At 39.0% G+C, this 24401-nt stretch overlaps 1 protein-coding gene across 1 annotated transcript in view; it reads left to right on the forward strand.

Annotated features, from left to right (window-relative positions):
* SLC44A5 (solute carrier family 44 member 5) overlaps window positions 1–24401 on the forward strand; it is a 140736-nt gene that overhangs the window by 3408 nt on the left and 112927 nt on the right. Inside the window, exon 2 of the mRNA XM_045583818.1 lies at window positions 16177–16225. Within this exon, the coding sequence (XP_045439774.1) occupies window positions 16177–16225 (49 nt within the window). The remainder of the gene's footprint in view (window positions 1–16176; window positions 16226–24401) is intronic.

A 24401-nucleotide genomic window follows, 5' to 3' on the forward strand; every position in this document is an offset into this window, starting at 1 on the left:
TTTGCTACCTGTAGAGAATGAAGTTTGCTTGATGGCTACCAAATCCAATAAGAAAACTGAAGTGATTTTTCCATATCAGAGTGAGACCACATCCCCAGTCACTTTTCTTTCCTAATAGACTTCTTAGTTTAGGTCTTCCCTTTGCCACCTGAAAGCTCTTCACATAACCAATAAAACTGATCATATTATTGTTTGTTGGGACAACTTGCATTCAGTTGAGAGTTATTAAATGCTACGTTTTCTATTACTACTTAAACAGGAAAATTACATTTTCTCTCCCATTCTCACTTTTCTCTATCTTTGAAGCATTGATTCCTCTCACAGTGGGCCTACTTCATTCCCACTCTGATTCCACATCCAAGTTTCTCTCTTGGGTGGCACTCAGCTTCTTGTTTAATCCCTGCAGGAAACCCAGAGACACCTTTGAATTTTGGTTGACTGTTCTGAGTACAACCTGTATATAATAATCTTGCTAGGGTTGCTCTGGTTTCTGCTTCAGATATTGTTACTTCCATCCCATGTCTATCTGAGACCTACTCAGAAGTTCCCTGGTGGTTCTCCTCTCTCTCTACTTTGGATCAGAGATGCATCCTGTAGTCTCTGTCCCTCAATCTTTGGCAGTTATAGGTATTTTTATTCAACAAGCGTTTATGCAGGACCTATCATATGCTAGCTGTTTAGAGCCTGAAGGAACCATGGGAGTTGTCTTCAATTACTTCATTTTATACTTTAAGCTCCAGAGGGTTAAAGGATTTTCCCACATCACTCTGTTAGTGCTAGGCCAGGATTAGACCTAGATCTTAGAATCTGTGTTCCACTGACATCATGTTTTTTTTGAACTTTTAATATGAGGCTTTTGGTTGTACCTAGACATTCATAATATTCTTAAATTTCCCTTAAGAGCTTTCAAATGTTAACCCCTAGCTTTTGTAACCAGAGAATAAGGATGCCTTGTGCAAAATGGACCCAGTTCCCTGCCTTACTAGTATGTTTCCAATCAGAGATTCATGGTATGTGTTTGCATGTTAACCAGTCCCCATTCACTTGTTTCTTCATACTTCTGTGGCTATATATTTACATTTTATCTCAGTTTGGTTTGCTTGTAGGGTAAGTGAGAGCAGGAACACTTAGTCTATTTAAATTGCGTGAAAGAGGTCATCTGTAGGCAAATATTCTCTCACACACCCTTAGCCCTTTTCACATTAGGAAACCATGCTTATGAATATTCTGATCAATATGCTACCTGGGCCCCGAGTCAGTTCCAGCAGCAGGAGAGATAAAAGTGAGTTAGAACTGAGTGACTTTGTTTTAAGTAAAATAAACTTCAATAAACAAATCTTTAAAGTGATATTTTTTTTCTAAAACAGTTATTTCAGATGTGGATATGTTATGTTTTGGCCGATGAATACCGAAATTCTTTCTTCCTAGAACTAACGGAAAACCTATAATGTTAATTTTTGGAGTTTGAATTCTTTGCTAGGTTACCAGGCCTGGCCTTAAGACAGAGTGTGAATCATTGAGAGACATAATTTTTCTATTCTTTGAAGAAAACTCTTCATGTGGTTAGAATCACCCTTAGTAGAAAAAAGCTAAACTATTCAATTTTATTTTTAAACATAGGTAAATAGTATCTTAGTAGCTCAGAGCCCACTGAGGATAGAGGACTGTTTACATGGGATAGTGACTGGATCATGAGGATATGAACTGGAAGCAGTAACATGGCCAAGCAATACAAAAAATTCAACAAAAAAAATCTGGTAATTAGTTAACCTGGTTCACCTTTATTATTTATTCTCCTGGTGAAGTTTTACTTTACTTTTTTAAACAAACTGAGCTAAGTTCTTTAGTTATCAAAAAGGAAAGCTATTTGTTTTGTTTTTTATATTGATAAAACCACAGAACTACATTTAATTGCAAATGTGAAAAAAATAATGAATAAATTCTGATTTTTATTTTAAATAATAATTTAATTATGTGCCAAAATTATTAGTATGAAATTAAAAATAAAACTCTACTCTGACACTGATTTAAATTGTTTTAAAAAATGAGATAATATACCTTCAGAATGGAAAGTTCTGTTATGGAAGATTCTTTCTATGAATCACTGTGATCATCACAGTTTTCTTTTTAAATTTAAATTCTTTATTGTTTAAATTATTAACTAAGTCTTCTTTTCCCCCCACCGACCTCTTCCTGGCCACCCCCAGTCATCACAGTTTTAACCACTGCATTCAAAAGAACTATTCCACATTTGTTTTTTTCCTTCTATCTCAGGAACTCCTAAAAGTTGTAATTGTCCTTAAAACCAAAAATACAAATATTCTTTTAGAATATTTCTTATATAATACTTAGCAGATTATTTGTTTTATATCAAAGTAATCAGAAGGAATGAATGAATCATTTTTGCTTTCTTTGGGTATCTTCTATAAAAACATAAGAATAAGAGATATAAGCCTGCAAGGAAAATTTTTATTGGACTATAGTTTAATATTATTGACAAATTTTAATGTGTATTTTTAACTGCTTAGTGTGTTTATGTTTTCTGTGTTTTAGGAGAACTTGTGGTAGAGTGTGTAAACATGCAGAATATTCTCATAGTTGTATACGTCTCAGGAAGCAGAATTTCCTTTGACAATAAGAGACACTCGAATACGTCTTCAGGAGACCATTGTTTTATTTTAAGCATTCAAAATACCAATTTGTTCTGAATTTGTGGTTCTATGTGTGTGTGTGTGTGTGTGTGTGTGTGTATGTATGCACATGTATGTGCAGAGGGATAACCAAAATCGATTTTATTGTTATAATATCAGGGTACCCACTTAAAGTAGTCTTTGCAAACACATCTTTCAGAAAACCTGAGTTGATGCCCACCTAAGTCAGAACCCATTAGGATCTATAGAACAAATAATTACCCAAGTCAGCGATTGTGAAAGGACCTTGTCCTAATTGGTCAGGTAGTCTTATTAACTGTGATACTTAGCAGGGGTTATTTGTTTCTTGATTGATTACTCTGTCAAATAATTCTGGTCTAAGCAAAATTTCTTTATAATATTGGTGTTTTACTTCAATTCTTGCCTTAGAGTTGTGATACCAGTCTCAGTAAATATTGACCCCCAAAATTGTTAGTTATTTGTTAAACTTTTATAAACTTAGCTAAATGCTCTCTTGCAAAAAATACAAACCAATGTATTCATTAAGCATAGGAAACATAATGTAGAAACGCAATACCAAAGCTTGGCTTTTCATATAATATTTAAACTGAGTCTTCAGTATATGTAAATATGCTAAGTTGGTAAATTTCAGTCTATAGTTATTTTAATAATATCCTCCTCTCTGGGTTCTTACTTTCATTTAGATTTTAATCTGATATTTCTTCACCAGTTTGTAAGATTTTTAGTGCTTTTAAGAAGATTTTAGTTTAGTTGTTTTTGAGAGAGAGAGAGAGAAAGAGAGAGAGAGAGAGAGAGAGAGAGAGAGAGAGAGAGAGAGAGAGAGAGAGAGGAGAGAGTTGAATTTCTCATACTTTTAGAATTGGTACTAACCAGTAGACTTTTACTTACAGATTTATCTTCACAGTTTCATATTATTACCATTATGGGAGATTATGAGTCAAATCCTTTACTTGAGTGCTAGATTTCCCTTCCCTAGTCTTTCATTCACTCCTTTATACCTATGCAGAATGTATAAGAAACAAGTCCAAAGTTTCCCTTTGACAATGAACTTATAGTATGTTCAGTCTCTTTGTGAAATATCCATTTTGAGAGGAGAAAAATGTTATGAGCATTTCTCTCTCACATATGCTAGCTTCATAAAATTTACGAGCTGTTTTGTCCTTTGCTTGGTCCAAGGAGACAGGACTGGAAAGGCATCCTTTCCAAGTGATTATCTTGTTCTATAACAAGAGCCCGCTCATTCCCTACCTCCCACCCTGGCCCTAAGAAAGAGGAAAGATTCAATTTCTCTCTTGTTTTCTCTCTCTGTGAGTTGAGATCACAGGTGGTGGAGGTTGTATGCATCACTGCTGTCTGTTATTCCCGTTTCCCATTTTAAGCATCGAGTCTGAACTGTTGGTGAAAGACACTACATGTAATACAGATTCTAATAGCATATTCCTCTTGTAGCCTTTATTTATTGGATCATGATGCCTTGATAGAAATTATGCACTAAAAATGTTTTCTTTCTTACCCTTCAGACCCAGGAATAGGAATTTTATTTCTGTTATTATTATCCTTCATCTTCTTGTGTTGTGGCAAAAGTCAGAGTTGATAAGCAGTTTAATTTTTTCTCATCAATAACCTGAGGGCAACACTAGGAAGTTAGAAGAGATATTATCACCAGCTACCAAACTGCTTTATGGACTTGTGATAAATTGACAAAGTCTTGGTATTTTTCTTAAGTTCAATGGAAAGCCTTTTATTCATCTATAACTTTAAAGATAATTTGCTCCTTATTTATAAAAGTCAATTTTTTAAATTTATATAATAACTTTCTAATCTATTCCCCCCAACATTTAAACATTTATTTTACTATTGCCTGAAGATTGCAGATGGAAAAGCAAGATGAAGTCACTTATTTTTATATCTGGGGTGTGGAGGTGGAATGCTCTTCATTTCCTATCTCTGGCTGTAAAGTTGTACTTACATTTTTTAGGAGGTGAGGAAATGAAATGCACAACCTATGAGACTGGAAGAAAATAAGGAGTCTCTTCAATGTAATTAGAATATGCCATGGGTCTTTAGAAAGAAGTATTAGAAAACCCACACTGATAACTTTCAAACGCAATTCGCGTTCTTGTTTGCTTCCAGAATCGCTTTTTAAACCAATATTGATTCAGAATTTAATTTATTCTGAGTAGATGTGTGATTATCTAATAATTCATGGCTTTTCTATAGCACAAATTCACTGCTTTGTCGCAGTCGTCAAGAAAAATCATTTTTTAAGAAGTGCATTTCCAATGCCCCCTAAACATGCATCTTTCAACACTGCCTATAAAATCAGTCTATTAAGAAGCACCCTGAGTGCTTTATGTATGTTTTCTTTTGCCTGCTCAGTGGAAGTGAAGGTTGCTTCTTCTGGGCTATTACTTCTAAGGTTGACATTCTAACTAAATGTTAATGATTTGTGTTCCTATAGGGTGAATCGTTTCAAATAATGATGTAAACTATTTAGAAACCAACCCTGTGATTAGAAAAATCATTCTTAAAGCAGGAGATTTGACATCCTTGATGTAGCACAGAGTGATTTATTGTCCCATTCGACTAAGAAGTTGCTGAAACTGGGAGAAAAACATCCATCCTAAGGTCGTGATGCGCCTGTATTGTTTGGTCGAATCAGTGCTGAAGGAGTCTCATTTGCATTTTCATTAATCTTGTCATGTCTGATGTGGGGTCATGTTTCTGCCGGAGATGACTTTCTGGAACGCACATCATTTTCTGCATGAGGGATTGCTGTCATTAGTGATGAAGCTGGGTCCATGCCCTTTCCTTCACCCACACGGAATGGATTCCTCTGCAATGCTTCTGGAATTGCCTCATCCTCTCTACAGCCTCAGCCAGGCTCCAACCTTCTGTGTCTGAAATAAGACAGCAATCTTCCTGTTGGTTCCTTGACTTTAACTCTTCTATTTCCTCTGCATCAAGCAGAAACAGACTCATGGCAATTGTGGCACTTCCTTACAGTGAGAGGCTACAAGCCAGGACAGATAGTTAAATAGCCAAACAGTTTACAGCCATCTGGTAAATTGCAAAATCCTATCATCTGTAACCAGGGAGACTTAAGAGTAAATTGTTTACACTTCTCTTCAACCAGAGGGTGAATAGCTTAAGTCTCCTTACTCAGAGACAGATAGTAGAAATCTAATTAATACCATTTGCAAACTACACCCAATGACAGATGAAGTTAAGGGAATAAATCTTATTTTGGCACATTAGCATAAAGCTGTGAATATTTTATTGAGCTTCTCCCCTAAGACCTCCTTAAACACCCAGCCTTTAAAACCCCTCTAGAGGAAGTTCTCAGGGCCAGCTCTCCCCCCAGGGAACACACCTGCACTTTTCCCTTTCCCTGCTTTCCCCACAGGTATCTCCAAAATTCTGAGGGACCCCATGAGACTAGCAACCAGGCAGAAATAGGCAGCAGCTGCTTGTCCTGGGCTAACCCTCTAGACTAGGGGTGTCGAACTCAATCAGAGAAGGGGCCAAAATCTAAAATCCAGCCTAAATTGCGGGCCGAATGGTTTACTGAACAGTCATAAACTGTCATTGTGATGGAAACGCAGCGGAGTGCAGTGATGACAGCGCGATGCGGGCCACATTGCAAGGCCTGGTGGGACGGATTTGGCCCGTGGGCCTTGTGTTTGACACATGTGCTCTAGACCTGTAAAAGCCCTCTTTTCTCTTACTTTTTAGTGAGCCAAAGCAGCCCAGCCTCAGCTCATTTCCCCACCTGGTGCCTCTCCTCTTTCTTCTTCTATCCTAGGCCCTTCCTTGTTTCATTGTCCACAGCTTTAATAAACATCTTCTAAAAATCACCTGGACTTGTGTTGTGAAATCTTTCCTGCACAAAGTCAAGAGCCCACACGCCACCAGCCTGCCCTAGGCAGACCCACTCAGGGCCAGAGTCCCCTTTCCAATAACAGGAAGACTTGAGGGGCTTTGTGAATCCTCTTCTCCCTCCCAGTGATGTTCTTCATCCCACCAACTGTTCTCGGGTGTCCTCCCCTAGCTTTTTTGCTGTGGTTGAGCATGTGCTTGTGTCCAACTTCCTAGGTGACACATTCTTTCCTTTAAGCATCTTCAAAATTCCTCTCCTTCAGAAGTTATTCCATAAATGTCACACCCAGCTTAGTCATTGAAACCTTCTAGAATTATTGCTGTCACTTATATCCTATGTAGTATTTCAACTAAAGTTGGGTTGCAATGATTCTACACTGATCTACTTTATTTATGAGCATAATTTACATATACTTTATTTCCCATGGTCATTCTGAAGGCAGTAATTAAGTTCTTTCTTTTTTCATTTTTATTTTTTGCTACTAAGGGGGAGGAAGAAATGTTCTTCTACCCTTTTAGTTATTTTAGCTGGTCCAATAGTTAAATCTACCTGAGACAGATTAACAGAAAAAACACACACAAATTTAATTACATATTTACATATGCATGTAGGAGAGAGACCAAGACTTCACATACATGAAAAGTTTAGGGGCAGAAAGTTAAAATGAGGTATATATGTCATTCTGAGCTAAGAAGGAGGTAAGGCCCTTTGGAGCTTCAGAGGGGAGGAAAATCTTTGGAGAATAATAAGAAGATCGGGGAAACAGGGTAGTTTGCCCTGCCACAGTGATAGCTCAAAAAGTTGATCTCTGATAATCTATTATGTGTAAGGCCTCTTATTTAGATTCTTCTAGGTATTTGGGGAGGGCTGAACATGTTTTTCTTGAGCCCAAAGGGTCTCTGTTGATTTGAGCTCAAAATAATCCACACATATTTTGGGGTGATTTATTCTGAATCCCTACGTTAGTATCTATCATTTTGTAGGTGATAAAATGGAATTTCAGAGAGATAAAAAGTAATTTCCCCTAGGTCAGTGTTTCCCAAAGTGTTGTATGCATACTCCCAGGGGTACAGGAAGAGTTTGGTGGGGGTACACGTTTCACCGGAGTTTGGTGGGGATATGTACTGCACCATGCTTAGCTGTGCCTAATTCTGCATTCCCATGAGTACGAGGGGTACTCAGCGTTACGAAAATTATAGAAGGGATACACATATATCAAAAGTTTGGGAAACACTGCCCTAGGTCATAGAGCCTTTAGGTGGCAGGACTGACATTTGTTACAGTGTAATTTAATACCCAATTTTAATTTACCAGTGTGGGTTTCTGTCTCCCGTACTTTCTTTGTTCATTCTTACTGATCTGGACACTACAAATAGATGCTGAATGTTGGTGGTAGGAAGAGTAATTTTTAATGTCATTGCAATTCTAGTAGTTTATTCATTTGCCTTGAATCCCAGTTGAAATGTACCTAAAATTATTGACTGTTAATTGTCAAATAGATCTTCTATTTGTATTTTTATAGCCTAAATTTAAAAAAAAATAGGAATTCAAAATTATATTGACATTCTTTTTAAATTTACTCTATAAACATTTATTGAGTACCTGTTATGTATATACCAGGCACCAAAGTAGGTAATGACAATTGAATAACCAAGATCTAGTTTCTGCCCTAAAGGAGCTATTAATTCAGTAGAAGAGATAGTCATGTGTATAAGCTTCCTCTTACTGCTATAATGAATTACCACAAATATAGTGACTGAAAATCACAAACATTTATTATCTTATGATTTTGGAGGTCAGAAGTTCAAAAATATGTCTCAGTGGGCTAAAATCCAGAATCAGTGGTGCTGCGTTCTTTTGATGAATGAAGCTCTAGGGGAGGAGAATTCATTTTCTTACTTTTCCAGCCTTTAGGGGGAGCCACAACTTCTTGGCTCATGACCCACTTCCATCTTCAAAGCCCAGCATTGGCCAGAAGAGTTTTTCTCACATTGTGCTATTCTAACCTTGTTTCCATGGTCACAGCTTCTTCTTTGACTATTCTGTCTTTCTCTTCTCCATTTAAGGACTCTTGTGATTACATGGGGCTCACCCAGATAATCCAGGGTAATCTCCTCATCTCATGGCTCTCAATTTAATTATATCTGCAAAGTCTCTTTTGCAATGTAAAGAAAACTCTTCACAAATTTGGGGAACTAGCATGTGGATATCTTCCTACCACAGCAGGTAGTGCAGTATTCTAAGTGCAACAGGGCAATAATAGAAGTAGCTACCGTATGTCTCTGAGATCAATGGAATTAGCTACTTTGGGATGGATTACATGAAAGTTCTCAACATTGGTCTCTAGTCAAGTGGGCTCCATCTGCTGGCCAGTAGAATATCTTGGTCCTTATTCCTTCCTCAAGGATGGGTGAGGAATATCTAAGAACTGTAGGCTTCCTTTAGCCATTGCCAAAGGATGGGAAAATCATATTATTCAAAGGCCACTATGAAAAACACCTGATTTTGGAGGGAAAACCGCAGTACAGAACTGTTAGAAGTGAGGGATGGCAGGAGATGAGGCTGGTGACATAGCATGAAAGGCCATGGGTTCTGGGTTGAGAAGAAACATTACCCTGTAAGAAATGGCAGAGAGCATGGCTTTTTATCCCTGCTACAAGTAAGTGGTCACTTAAACCCTTTCCTTGGATAAAGTGGCAGGTCCATTTTATGTCCATTTCTAGACATAAAATCATAAACACATTTGAAAAATAAAGTAAAACACGTATTTAATTATTCACAATTCTCCAGTGACTGTTGTTGAACATTAAAGCAAGGCTTAGTTCTATGTCTCATCAAATTTCCATGCTTGTTGGAAAGTTACCAGACTTGCTAGCTCTAAGTCCTAAAATAATTGTCTGCCTCACCTCAATTCTCCTTTTGCTCTCCAAGTCACATTAGATTCTCTAAAGGAGAATATATTAAAAGAATAAAATGAAATGTTTCAGATTTCTGCTTTTTATGATAAAAAATCAATGGTAGTTATATTGTCATTTTCTTTGAGAAGCAGATTACTTTCAAAGAAAAGTGTCTTTCAGGCTCGACTGGCTGCTTTATCTTGACATTTGCATTCAGCAGTCAGGTGAAATCTGTAGCCATGAGTTGAATTAATTACCTAGACTATTTTCCTTAGTCTTTATAAATTATTTCTAGTAAGAATAATTACACTATATGAGTTCAATACAAAATGTCACTTACAATAACAAATGTGTAACTGTCTATCATGAATGATTTTAGTGATTCTATTGTCATAATTTTGGTGATCAAGAGTCATGTGATATAAGAGGGAAGGGGGGATAAAAGGTGGTGGTGGGGGGAAAGAGATCAACCAAAGAACTTGTATGCATTTATGCATAATCCATGGACACAGATAAGAAGTTGGTGGGTAACAAGGGTGGTTTGAAGAGATAAATGGGGGTGGGGAAGGGGACATATATAATACTTTCAACAATAAAGATATTTTTTTAAGTAAAAGAAAAATGGAGCTAAGAAGAGAAAAAAAAAATAAGTCACATGAACATAAGAAGCTTTACTATGATTACCTAATTTTAATTATCTTTCTTTTTCTTCAAATAAGAAATATGAATTATATTCAGCTAGCTGTGCTATATGACAGTGAAGCATTGTGGCTTTTTTCATTTAGCTGGCCCCTCAGTCTATTTATTCTAGAGAAGCAATTAGAGCCCATGGGGGCGTCTGAAAAAGCAATGCCCTGTATTGATTTGGGGGAAATAAAATTTGCATAACAATACAAATTCTACTAGCACATGGGGCAGGCTGAAGTCATCACATCCCAGCTGTCATTACTATATGGAGTCAGCTGGATCTTACCACTGCATTGTGGTTTTAGTTTATTTTCAACTGAACTATAAAGGCAGCAGGGGATTTACAGTCAGAAGGTGTCAGCTGTCAGACAGATTTGACAATAGCGCTTCACTTACAATGCAATCTGCTTTTTCACTTGGTGAGCTGCAAATCACACCAAAATTGAAAGCCACCCCAGATACTTTTAAACCAGTGTAGTTTATCTTTAATGGGAAAAGCGAATAAATCACAGGACCAGTAAAAGTTTCTGATCCCTTTCAACCTACCTCCGCTCCCCACTCATCTGTGGAATTTCTCTAAGATCACTACTAGGAAAGAGGAATTTACTGCCCAGTGGCTCAACAAAGGCTTTGGGGTCAGATCGCCTGCCTTCCAATTCCACATCACCTCTGCTTAACTGAGTGGGCTAGGGCAAATTTCCTGACCCTTCTGTGCCTCAACTTCCTCATCTATAAACTGGAATGATAATAATTATACACATCACAGAATTATTGGGAGCATTACATGCCATAATAAATAAGTATATATCACTGCTATTGTTTGCATAATCCAAGTGGGGGTAGTGGTGGTGGTGAAATTCACCTTTTTCCATGTGGAATTGTGCAAAAGGGCATATCTGTGTAGAAAGCACTTACTGCTACAAGAATGCATTCACTTAATAATCATTTTTTGGGGGGGAGGCCGACATTTAATCTTCCTTGTTTCTTGAAAATTTTTGGCTTTTTTGAATGTCACTTTTCTCTTTCTCTTTCTATAACTGTTTCATTTTACCTCTTGCCCTTAATTGTGCTATTTCCTAAAGCTCATACACATCATGAAAACCTGCTTTCCTCTCATTTCATCAGGTTTGCTCTGTTATGTACAGCCAGAATTAAGGACTATGTATGAACTAAGATAGAGGTTAAAAATGAAATTCAGAATAAATCAAGTAGCCTAGTGCTCTCTAAGTCTGTGCATGAGAATTATCTGATGGAACTTTAAAAAAATACACATTTACAGATGCACCTCAGACCTACAGAAGTGTAGTATTTGGTATGGAGGTGGTGGAAACTTGCATTCCCCACCCCCTCAAATAAGTTCTGAGATATTTTAGTGTTCAGCTGGTTTGGGGAACTGACACCTGGGCCAGCAAGAATACCCGCACTATGTTCCACACAGAGTGAAGAGCACCCGGCCAGAAGGGTGGTAAAAGTGAAGCCCGAGCTCAGTGTCAGCCAGGAGCTGAGACATGACACCTATCAGTTATGAGCCCCTCTGTGCCCCATGGCACCCTCTGTGCCCCATGGCACCCTCTACCTATCTCTATCATGGCAGCCACATAGTGCTGAAAGTATAGTCTAGTCTCTAGTGTATATATGTTAGTCAATTACGAGCTTTGTGAAAGCAGACTTAGGCTCAAGAATTCTCCTTGAATCCCCACCACCTGTTTATTGCAAGAATATAATAAATGTTGTTCAAATGAATTGTTGAAACCTAAATTGAGCTAGGGTGAGTATATTTGTAGGACTCTTCAGCTGCCCGTAACTGATGTGAACTATATAGCAAAATAAGTAAGTAAATAAATAAACAAATAAATAAATAGGACTTCAGTGAAAGGATATAATTGTCTCATGAAACTGAAGCCTGGGCCTCAGATAGGCACTGCAACAGGAAGCTAAGGTCCACCAGGACTTCCATCTCTGCATCTGTTTGCTTCAGTGATTTCTGAAAGCCAGATTTTTCTGCTTTTCTGACCTTCAAGCTTTATGTTTTGCAGTTCCAATCTCCCGCTGACTAACTCACTGTCTGTTCTAATTCTAAATTCCTGGGATAAAGGGATACAGTGGCCAGGAATGTGTGGCCTCGCTTGAGTCTCCTGTCCAAACCGGACCCAGTCACAGACTGCCAGGGCACAGGCAAGTGGGAGGAACTTGGCTGCTGGTTTAGAGAGGAGGCCAGTTCCCAGAGAAAGGGGGATTAGACACCCTGAAACGTATTTGTTGCTTGGAGGCAGAGTCTGGCAAGCAGTCAGAAAAAAAGAGAAGCTGATAATGTGTCAGAGAACTTGACACTGAAGTACATATGGACTGTCTCAAACAGGAAACATTTGACACACTTCCCCCTGGAGTAGGAACCAATGTTGGCTTCATAGGGTGCGACAACAGCACCTGTTGTGTTGCAGTGAGATTGGCTGGTGTGGGTCCCAGATGGATCATTTATTAACTGTGTTGCTGTGGACATGTTTCTTAACCTCGTCATGCCTTGTTTTCGCATATGCAACAACAGGCTAATAGTTTCCAATATACCTATCTAATATTATTGTGTCAAGTGAACAAAATAATGCATAAAAGCATTTAGCACCATGTTTAGCAGTTAATGCTAAAAACATGTTAAACATTATTGTTATTATAACATTACTCTACATACCTGACCTTCTTTATAGAGATCATCACTTTTTCATGATATAAACTCATCGACTTTCAAATATTTACCTCAAGACTTGACCCAAGGGTTCAGTTTCTTAACTGCAGTTGAATGCTGGACTTTTCAATTGGATGTCACTTCAAATTTAAAAAGAGAAAAATCTTGTTCCTACTTCTAAGAATCTGGAAACAACAATCAGAAAGAATATATGTACCCATATCTTCATAGCAGCGCTATTTACAATAGCTAAGATCTGGAAATAGCTCAAATACCCACCAGTAGATGAGTGGATAAAAAAGCTGTGGTACATTTACACCATGGAATACTATGCAGCTGTAGAGAAAGAAGAATATCTTACCTTTTGAGACAGCATGGAGGGACCTGGGGATTATCATACTGAGTGAAATAAGTCATTCAGAGAAAGAGAAGCATCACATGATTGCACTCCTATGTGGAATCAAATAAACTGATGAACAAAACAGAAACAGAGACATAGAAGCATGGATCAGATTGATAAATCTCAGAGGAAAGGTGGTGGATGAGGTGTGGGAAGATATTAACTGAATAACTTATATGCATATATGCATAATCCATGGACACTGACACTAGAATGGTGAAGTCCTGGGGTTGAGGGAGGAGGTGGGCGCAGCAGGCAGGGGTGGGGAGTCAATGGGGAAAATAGGGAGAACATCTATAATATTTTCAATGAGAAAGATAAATTAAATTTTTTTTAATTTAAATAGAAAAATCAAGATATGCTCTTTTTCTTATAACAACCTTATAATTTCTTCCACCCATTATTGTTCCCAATTTTTGTAATAGAATCAACCTTTCCTTAAACCAAGGAAATGGACCAGAAGTGGTTGAGAATCACAATTTCTAGGTCTTTGGTCCCTTCATTTGGAGCAATCTTTAACTCTGTCTTTTATTTTATTAAGTTAAATTGAGGTGACACTGATTAAGATGGTCATATAGGTTTCAGGTGTAGTTTAAACCTCACATCTTAACATTCATCATGTTCTGTTTATCTTTTCATGTAATTATATGATTAATAATGAACATTGGGGGGTTAAGTACCAGTCATTGTTTTAAGCACTTTTACAGTTATTAATTCATTTAATCTTCCTAACATCTTTATGACATAGGTACTGTTGTAAACCCTATTTACAAATACAGAAACTTAAATTCAGAAGTGTAAGGACCTGCCTGGGTCACTCTGACAGTACATGACAGAACAGCCTGACTCCTGTGCCATTATTCCTGATCTCTAAGCCACTTGGCCACTCTGTGATGAACCTTGAATCTCGCATTCTATTACTTCCACCACCACTGTGCAGTGGCTCACCTTACTTGTCCTCTGTTATTGCAGTAGACTCCTTGTTGGTCTCCTTGACTTTGCACTTTATAATACAACTTGCATGCTGCTGCTTGATTGCTCTTCCTTAAGCACTGCTTTACCATGCCATTCCCCTGTTCAAATCCTACTATGGCTCCTCTGGCCTAAGATGTATAAAGCAATTTCCATCCATGGTTTTAGGCTTTCTGTCTGACCCCACACTATCTATTCAGCATTACCTTCCTCTCTTCCCATGTCCCCTCCCCCACACAATTCTATTATTTGGTGTTCCATTCAGGCTGATCATTCCACCATCCCCAGGAACGTGATATTCATTCCTAACTCTGGGACTTCCTTCATCTCTCCGGGGCTTTACCTGTCTCAAAATATTGTGGCTCTAGCAGCCCTTTCTGCCTAACCTGAACTGAATGTGACCTTCCTTTCATAGAACTCTCTTAACACATTTTATATACCCCTCTTATCATATCTTACTTGTATTAGAGTGATTTGTGGACTTTTCCTCTATCTCTGCTCAACAGTTTGTTAGCTTGCAGAAACTATGTCTCACCAAACCTTATATCTCCTGCAGTGCCTCCTTTATTGCAGAGCGCATAACAGGTGATCAATAAATAGTTACTGAATTTAACAGAGGTCTGGTTTCACCCTCCCAGAATGTTTCTCCTTTCCCTTTTGTTTCATTCCAGTCACACACACACACACACACACACACACACACACACACACTCACACTCACACACACGCACTCATTTCCAGAATGAAACCCTCTTCACACCTTAAGTCCTTGCTGAAACTTACTTTCTTAGAATTCTTATAACACTTAAGGTCAATACCACATAATTTAGTATTTTATTAATTATTTTATATGGTATAGTCATGTTCATGTATTATATAACATAGAACCTAATATATAAATGTTCTAAAAAAATATCCGTTGACTGAATCATTATGTGAATCTTGCTCCACCAGTTGTGAGGTCTCCAAGATAAGGGCCATGCCTAAAGTTCAGTGTGCCCTCAGAGTTCTCAGAGTACACTAAGTGCTTTATGAATATTTGCTGAATGCAATTGGATTGGATATCTCTTATTCTTTCCCTCCTGTTGTTTGACCATCAGCCTGTGATTACATTGAAGAGGCCTCTGAGTCCTCAGCCTAATTTCCCCATAAAGTATAGGCAAAGTTTGGGCGGGGGTTTGAAGTCTTTCTTCAGTCCCATTTTGAAATTCTATCCTTAATTCAATACCAGGCTTTCACACAGGGACAAAGTCTTAGAGGAGGGGGTGGTAGTGCTTAGGTTGGGGTACCGGTTGCAAATTGTGCACCTTTGGCCAAAAATTATAGAAGTTATTACTGGGTCTGCCCACACAGTCCATGGGGAGGGGAAAAAAGCCATTCTCTGTGTTCCTTGTAGTATTTAAGGATGATTAAGTCATGATGCAACAATGAATGGCTAGAGCATAGTCCCAGATGGCATGAAATCTAGTAGCAGATATATATATATATAAAACAATGAAAATGGCTTCTTATGTATTATAATAATATTTGTATTTGCCATACAGCCAACCTGGCAGGGAAAACAGTGACTAATATTCCAGTTTCTTGAAGCAAAGCCTAATCTACCGAAAGGACTGGGATAGGCAGACACCTTAAAAGTACTCAGCAATACTTGGCCATGGCAGGTGGTAAGACAATTCTTCAGACTGGAAGGGCTTCAGAACTACTTGGAATGTACTCTATAATGTTGCTATTCAGAAAAGTGAGAGAGTGTGTGTACCGAATATATTATAGTCCTTAGCAACTCTTTTTTAGACTTGCTCCTAGCTGGGAAGAAAAGATTGACAGTTGTAACCAAGGCATAACTCAAATCTCATTAGACAGAATGAATTCAATACCACACTGAGCAGTAGACTAGCCAAGATATAGATTTTTAAATCATATTTTATATGTATATATTTCCCATTTCATTGGCTTATATGCTTAAAAGGTATTTGTTTTAAATGCAGGTGATACAAGAACATTTGATCCAGATTTCAAGGGACCTATTGCAAAGAGGTAAGCAATTCTTTTCCTAGAAGTACTTAAAAAATTTTTTTTTTAACAAACACAGAAAAGCTTGTTTTTTAGTGGTATTTTTCAGTCAGTGGAGAATTATTTCTACTCTAAGGGGAAATTTTAGGCTACAGGTCATCTTATTTATCCAGGATAAATCTTTCCATGAGTCATGAATATCCTCTCTTGTGTGGCAGATGAGCCGCCTTAAGTTATTAGAGTGAAGAGTTTGTAATTCTCAAAAAGAGAAGTAAAAAATGCTTTATAAGATTTAACCACTTTGTGGAGAAGCAAGCACACTCGGGTAGTTGTTTTATGCACTTGTTTACTCTGTGATTCACAACTGCAGTGCAGAGTTGCTATGCCAACTTCTTGCATGCCAGGTATGTGTGCTTCTCAGTTTCCAAAAGCAGAGAGCTTTCTTAGAGACAGCCATTCACCAATGCAGCATGCATGCTTTAGGATATTTTAAAATCCTCTGGGGAAATATATACTTGTCTCAACTGGTGATTCTCCCCTAAGGTTGTGTGGCATTTAAAAATTATCTAATAACTCACAGGCCTCATATTTTTATTTGTTATCCTCTATTCTCAGGCTTCTTGCTAATCAAATAGGGGGGAGGGGTCGCAGGGTAGAATAGCTAAAAATAAGGGGAATTATGCTGTTGGTAGCTGGTTCGTGCTTGGCTTTGACATTGATTTCTGGCAGTTGTATGCCATAATAAACCGTGATGAGGAATAATGATCAGCTGCTTATTTGCACTTGCCAACCATCACCATGTACATAGCATTTACTGTTATGTCACTGTACTATCTCAGCTTTAAACAAATGGTTACTCAATGTATTCTAATGCTCTAAAAACCCAGCTCATTTGTTTTGAGTCATTCATTTAAAGGTGCTCCTCTGCCTTCTTTTGAATAAGTATGTTCACATTCCTCTCACATTCTCATCACGGTAACACCATGAGTACATCTTGTTGTCTGGTGTACAAATAGCCTCATTCAATAAGGAAGCTACTATTTGGTACTTGCATTCATTTTACAATAACTGATTAGTGAGAATTTTATCTAGTGTATTGGTCTCAAGGGGCTTCTAGGGATAACCCAGATTCTTCAACAGTAATAATGACAGCAATAATAATACTAGGAGGATGAGGAGAGAGAAGGAGAAGAAATGAGCTGCCACATTTGGGCAGATGGCATACAGATCACAGGTGCCTTTTCGAGCTGTCGAGAAGGAAGCAGAGCTAGGCCTGGCTGGCTTCATGTGTGGGCAAGGAGGTGAGAGCTCTCTGTATTTCGTTATTTAGAATTTAATGAGGGAACCAGGTAGTCCAGGCACAGTCACAGCAACTGTGATAATCACTGTGAGGAAAGTAATTTATTTTTACCTACGGCTTTTAGTGCTGCTAGGTGAAATGGTCAGCATGTGGCTATACCTCCCTTACTCTTCAATCCACGAACAGGAAAGTATTGCTTAACTACAGGAAGTCACAGTGACCTTTGAGGCTGCAGGGTTCTATAGTGCCCTTTCTGAGAAAATAATTGGGAGTGTTTAAGAAGCAAATGAGAAACTCCAGTTTCTTCATAGTGGCAAGGCCAGCTTTAATAACACCTTCTGTTTGCATAATGTCACTTTCCTTCCAAGAGAGCTAAGTCTTATCGGATATTCTGGCAGACCCTGACAGCGCTCCCTGCCTGCCATCACCATGTTCTATACACCTCTCTCAGTTCACAAAGACATTGTTTTGTGCGTTATGACCACCCATCTGCAGTTGTTTCCAAATAGGTGAAAGAATGATGGTTGTGCCACCAGAGAGATGAACTAATTTTCTCATTTTCCCTCATACACTAAAAAGTGGGAACATGGAAGCTATTGCCCCAAGATGTTGACCCAAAAGAGTGATTTTGACAGTTGACCGTGTTTTCCCTGCCCCTTTTGGAAAGCTGTTACCCAGAGCCCATGCTTTATCTCCTATTCTCAGCAGGTTGGTTGATGTTGGATTGAGGTAGTGAGGTTTGTGATTGTTTAAGGGAGTATTCAGCAGTACTACCAGTATTCTTGGCAGTACATTAGAGGGCAAAATGAATGCACCTGGAAACCAAGATGTAAATCGCTTTTATAAGATGCTATATGAGAAGTTCCTGCTGTTACTTGAAAGTCAGAAAAAATTCCATTTAGTGGAGAATTAGTATCCCTTCTTCTATCAGATAAGAACTTTGTAATCCCTTTTATTTCTGCATTTATATAGACTTGTAGAATACCCATGAATACATTTAATTTCAATGCCAGCAACTGCATTCGCCTTTGAGTCAAGAATTTCTTCTCAGGATTTTAGATTTCTATTTCTTTTTTAATAATTCTATTGTATCCAGGTGTTTCAAGTCATTTCATTTAAGATCCTTCCTGGAAAGAGGCAGCATGTGGGTAGAAAGGTAAAGAGAACTGAGAGCCTTTCAATGTTCCATAATTGCCTCCCCCGCTTCCTTATATACAACATAGACTGAGGTCATATGATCATACTAATCAAATTGGTAGGTTTCATAAGGCTTAAAGTATCTATTATTATAGAAGGTGGGAAACCTGTCTAAAATGTAATAAGATGCATTAATTTTTACCTGGAGCTTTGGGGGAGGTGGTAAATTCACTACCATGAAGAGGTTTAAGGAGAGAGTGAAGAGGCATTCATTGGGGATGTTGTAGAGGAGATACATTCCTACGAGGAGTTGGACTAAATGACCACTGAGTCCTTTTCCATCTTGAATTTCTATCATTCTGTGAACATACATACTATTAATCCAGAATATATACATTTTGCATTTCCTGTATACAGAACATTATTCTAGTTTTAGAGAGTCTTAAGGGAAACTAAAAATTGGCCAATGTTCTGATGGAGCATAATGATTTTTAGACAACTGTTAGATACCTAAATTAATGGAACCAGAGTATTTTGAGGTAACTGGAATTGGGTGGTAATACCCAGGGTATTTCACATAATAGGAGGGTCTTCAACAATTTTTAGAAGTAGGATCATGTTGTCAAAGGAGGCATTTTTTATGTGATGGCTTAAAGACAGGACAACCATATACCAAGCAAAGCAAGTTTGCTTAACTAGATTTGAAAACAGAGGTTAGATATAACATCTATTTCAAAGTAGAGGGGTCTGGGCATGTGTATGAAATATTGGAGATGAGATATTGGCAGGATTTTGTTTCAGTTATAATAGAGAAGGGACAAAGTAGAGGAGTAGGCAGATTCTATATCATGTTTATTCATTCATTCATAACTCTTATCTGTTAGGGACTTGGACATACAGAAATGAGTAAAATACAGACTGTGTTCTCAATAAACTTAAGATTTAAACCGCAGACTTGACTGAAAAAAAAGAAAATAAAAGAATGACTTTCTAAATAGAGCTGCAACCATAATTTAGGACAGTAAAATGAATCATTATTCCTCATTGGAAGGATCAAGAAATATTTCTTGAAGGTGTTATTTGAGCTGGACCTTGGAGGAGGAGAGTGATTTTGACAGAGAATGAGAAAGGGAATCACACTTTCTGAGGCATGTGTTCCAGATCAGGTGCTCCAGAGGCTGAGATGGAGTTTGGGGTGCACGCTCTTTATGAGGAATCAACATCTGTGAGAAGGGGAAGGAAGTGGGATTCCACAGAGGAAGATGTCAGTCTGTCACCAGACCCCATAAAGCCTCAGCCCATGCTGCAGGCAGCCCTGGGGTGCTTACTGCCTCGCCCAGGGGTCTGGAGTAACTGCAGGGGCCACACCTTTAGGAACCCCAGCTCAATCCATCCAGCCCTGGGGCCTGGAGGTGGAGTCTGCGGTGGGTGGCTGGAGGCTGTCTGTGGCCACACTCCACAGCAGGCAGAAGGCCTTCCTCAGAGGGGAACCTGATGTGCATCTGTGTGTGAATCACAGCATGTGAGTGCCTGGCGTGCCTTCCTGCCTCGGAGGGGCTGGAGCAGAGACCTTTGGGAGTGAAGCTGAGCAGATCATTTGAGATTCTGGTTTGACAGGCATGATAAGCATGTGGGACTTATTTTCCCCCCTGTGGTGATTTGTTAAGGGAATTAAGTGAGGCTAATGATCATTTGCTTCAGGAGAGAACTCCAGGCAGTGAACCTGGGGCACAGAGCCTCTTAGCAGTACTAGTTGCCTAATGGTGGGGTAGGGGGAGGGAAGAAGCTGGACTATATTGTGTCCTATTTTGTTTGGATCTCTAATTCTTGGCTAAAGGCGTCCTTGACAGTTCATTCAGCACAGATATCTGACCCTTCACCTTTGCTGTGATTCCAGCTACAGTGTTTCTAAGGGACCCATATCTTCTCTTTTTGGAGAAGCTAATCCTTATCCTCATTACCCTATGCCTGTATCAGAAAGACAGCTGTGCCAGAGGAATATACATATTACCATATGCTCTTCAAATACTGCTGTGCTCTGGCAGTTTTGCTACTTAAAGGGTTTATTGTTTAATTGCTCTCAGTCAATACTTAGGTATAGTTTAAATGTGAATTTTTTTTCGGTGGGGGAATGGGAAGAGAGATTCCCCCCCCCCCCCTCTTCCCATTCCCCAGAAATAGTTTGTGTCCAGGTAGAATAGAAGACCAGTGAGCGGGCACAGCTGGGAGGCCAGCAGGAGGGAGGCCTCCCCAGGCCCCGCCTGGCCTGGCTGACATGCGCCATGAGCTTGCAGGGACTCACCTGTGAAGTGCAACTACTGGCTTCCTGCTGCCCCTTCCCAAGCCTGGCTACCTGTGCTTGGGGGCGTGGCTTCAGCCTCCTTGGCCAATCACACGACGTCAGCTCTGGCTTCCAGCTTCTGGCTTCCTGCCCACCCCTTGGTATACTACCTGTGCTTGGGGATGTGACTTCGGGTCCCCTCCCCCCCCTCCCCCCTCACAATATCGCCAAAGCACAGCCAGAGAGTGGCAGGACACAGCCACCAGCACTGGCTGGGCATTGATTTGGCCGTGTGACTGACATCCATGTGCAGTTACACTGCATGTGTACAAATGTAGGGAAGCAGGGCAGCCTGCTCCTGCCTCCTGCTTTACCTTCTAGGCTAACAGAGGCCTGCTGATCTCCATGTACCTCCTCCCTTCTGGAATCAGAATCTCTTGGGGATGAATGATTCCAGCGATGACCCCAACACACCCTTGGTGTCACTGTCACAGACATTCCCAGTCATTATAGCCCGTTCCTCAGCCCGCAGTGCCCTGCTCCAACCACAGCCACTCCTCATCTGCCACCCCTGAGGACCATCTTATGTTATCCTATCTCAAATGTGAGATCTCAAATAGCTTATCAATAGCTCCCTTGCCCTACCTTTCTTCCTCTAAAAACTTTGCATTTTAAAAATATATATTTGGTTGGTTTTAGAGAAGGAAATAGAGATAGAAACATCAATGATGATAGAGAATCATTGATTGGCTGCCTCCTGTGCATTCCAAACTGGGGATCGAAACCTTCCCTGGCCCCTTCCCATATCCCTCCCCCTTCCAGCAGACCCCCAGTGACAGTGCATCACTGAGGGGAGGAAGGGGGCAGGGAACCATGGGGTGGCAGGGCACCAAGAGCAGCATCTGCCTCTGGCATCTGTTTCTTCTGCATCTGGCCCAGCCACCATCACCTCCTCTTCCGACCTCACCAGGGCCTTTGGACTCTGATCAGCCTGCCCTGATTGGCCCTGATTACCTGCCAGGCCTAGGGACCCCACTTGTGCACGAATTTTGTGCAGCGAGCCTCTAGTCTATATAATAAAATCCCAGTGGTTGTAACATTGTAACAACTGGTCACCAGGAGGAGAATTGATGGGTCCTGTGGTGCCAGTGGGACTTGACACCGGGTCCTGCAGCATGCTGGGTCTGGGTCTTGTGTGATTTCCCACGCTAGGCCTCTAGTATTGAATAACTGCCTTGCTATTGAGTAGAAATAGTTTTGGCCTTCTTAATGAGGAACCTGGTGTTTATTCTCAATATGTCTAATTAACTTTTGTTGCCCGATATGTCAAACTGTGAGAAGTCCTTTGGCCACAGTCTAATGGTGTGAGACTTAAGTTTTAATTTTCCTGAAAATCAGAAGCCAGTATGACACATGTTGAATGGTTTTTGCACCCCTGGGAATGTTTAGAGAGAAATAAAATTATGTTGTTTCCTAGTTGGAACATATATAGTAAGGGTTTTGTTTGAAGGAATCTATTCATTTATTTGATTCAGTAGTACATTAGGTAAATGGTAAAAAAAAAGTTTGGAAAAGGCATAGAGTCCCTAATACTACAGAATCCTGCCTCCAAGATAGCATGCATTATCAATGCCTTATGTATCTTTTTAAGTAAATATATGCACTTAAAAGTATATAGTTACATTATGGAATTTTAAACTTGAGACCTTTGTAGTTAAAAAAGTCTATATATTATACTTCTGTATATATATATTCATATACTTATACTAGAGGCCCAGTGCTCAAATTTGTGCACGGGTGGGCTCCAGTTGGTCTGCCCCGATGGAAGTTCATTGGGCCGGGCTGGTGGGAGTGGGAGGCCATGGGTGGTTGGCCAGGGGGCCCTGCCCTTGATCAGGGTGTTGGAGGCCTATTGGGGGTGGGGCTGGCCAGAGGGAAGGGCTGATCAGGGACCAGATCATGCTAGTTGGCTACTACAGTGAGTGTCATAGCCACCAGTCGTTCTGGTCATTCTAGTCATTCCACCTTTCTCGTAGCTGGGCTTTTTCGATATCTGTATACCATTTCTTTATATAAATAAAACCATACAATCATAATATTCTACACTTTTAAAAATCTAACAGTGTTCCTAGGAAATTAATTTATTATTTTATAGAGAGCAATCATAAGAGTTTGAAGAGTGGCCTTGAAGAAATTATATTAGACTTGTAAAATTTTATTATTATTTATACAATTTGGAGAAATCATGTCCTCAGAATGCTTCTTTGTCTTCTACTCACATATAAAGGTCAAGTCAACATGTCCATTTTCTTTTAGCTGTAGCTACCCTTTGGCAGAATCAATTGCTCTCTCATCTGTGTTTTCTACCTTATACATACCCCATTTATAATCCTTATCATATTGAGGATTTTTTGCTTTTTTGTTTATTTCTTTTCATCCATGAACAGTTTGTGAGCTCCTTAAAACTTTTATTCTCTGGATTCTTATTCCCTAAAACAGAATTTGATATATAATAGGTGCTCATTACACATTTGCCTGCTTTTTTTTTTTTTTTTTTTTTTTTTTTAAAGTGTGAGTTCTTTAACCTTCACTGTTTATAGAATCCATATTTTTTCCTTGTGGTTGTTATCCCTTGGTATTTGACTTGAAATACTTATCTCTCTAATGATAACTTCTTTTAACCATGCAGAAAGAAAATAATTATGGGTGAAAAATAAAACAAATAAGCCACCTGGAAATATTTATACAGTGCAATTTTTATAAACTGTTATGATAAAAAGAAATGATCCTTTCCATTCTGTTACAAATTGCTGAGGAAAGGCTGGTATGGTGAGAAAGTCCACACCTCCAACTTGGAACAACTGCCTGAGATGCATTTGCATGTACACTTCTTGAATCTACTCCATGATGTATGTGTGCATTTGTGCAATGCTCACAAAGATTCTTCATCTCATTACTTAGAAAATCTTCATGTTTGTCTTAGTCAAGCAAAGCCTGCTTTAATAGCATCCTGGATTTTGTTGCTGTGCTATAAAACTATAATGCTATATTTTCATTTATCTGTGTTCTGCTCCTTTATATCATCCTCTTTTGCATGCAATATTTAATAGAACTTTTTTAGTGTAAATGCAAATAGTTGAAAGAATTATTTTTATTTGTTCACATTATGGAGCTCGCATGTATGCTTTAACCATTCTTTTCCAGAGCATGAGCATTTTTCTTCACTTTGCTTTGAAGACCATTTAAGACTCATCTTTAAATTGCCTCATTATGTCTTTCAGAAATACAGTTCTCATATAACAACTAATCAGGAAATTCAAAGTATTTGAAGTATGTTAGGGAAAACAGATGTTTGCTATTTAAAGCAATGCAGATTGTTATTTCTTTTTCTAGTCACAAGATGTACGTATCCACTGAATAAATGTATTGTCTTTAAGTGTGCATCCTTCTGTGTCACAGTGGTGGGAAGTCTTCACTGCTTC

This window comes from Pipistrellus kuhlii, unplaced genomic scaffold (assembly GCF_014108245.1).
Source record: "Pipistrellus kuhlii isolate mPipKuh1 unplaced genomic scaffold, mPipKuh1.p scaffold_m20_p_2, whole genome shotgun sequence".
NCBI lineage: Eukaryota > Metazoa > Chordata > Mammalia > Chiroptera > Vespertilionidae > Pipistrellus > Pipistrellus kuhlii.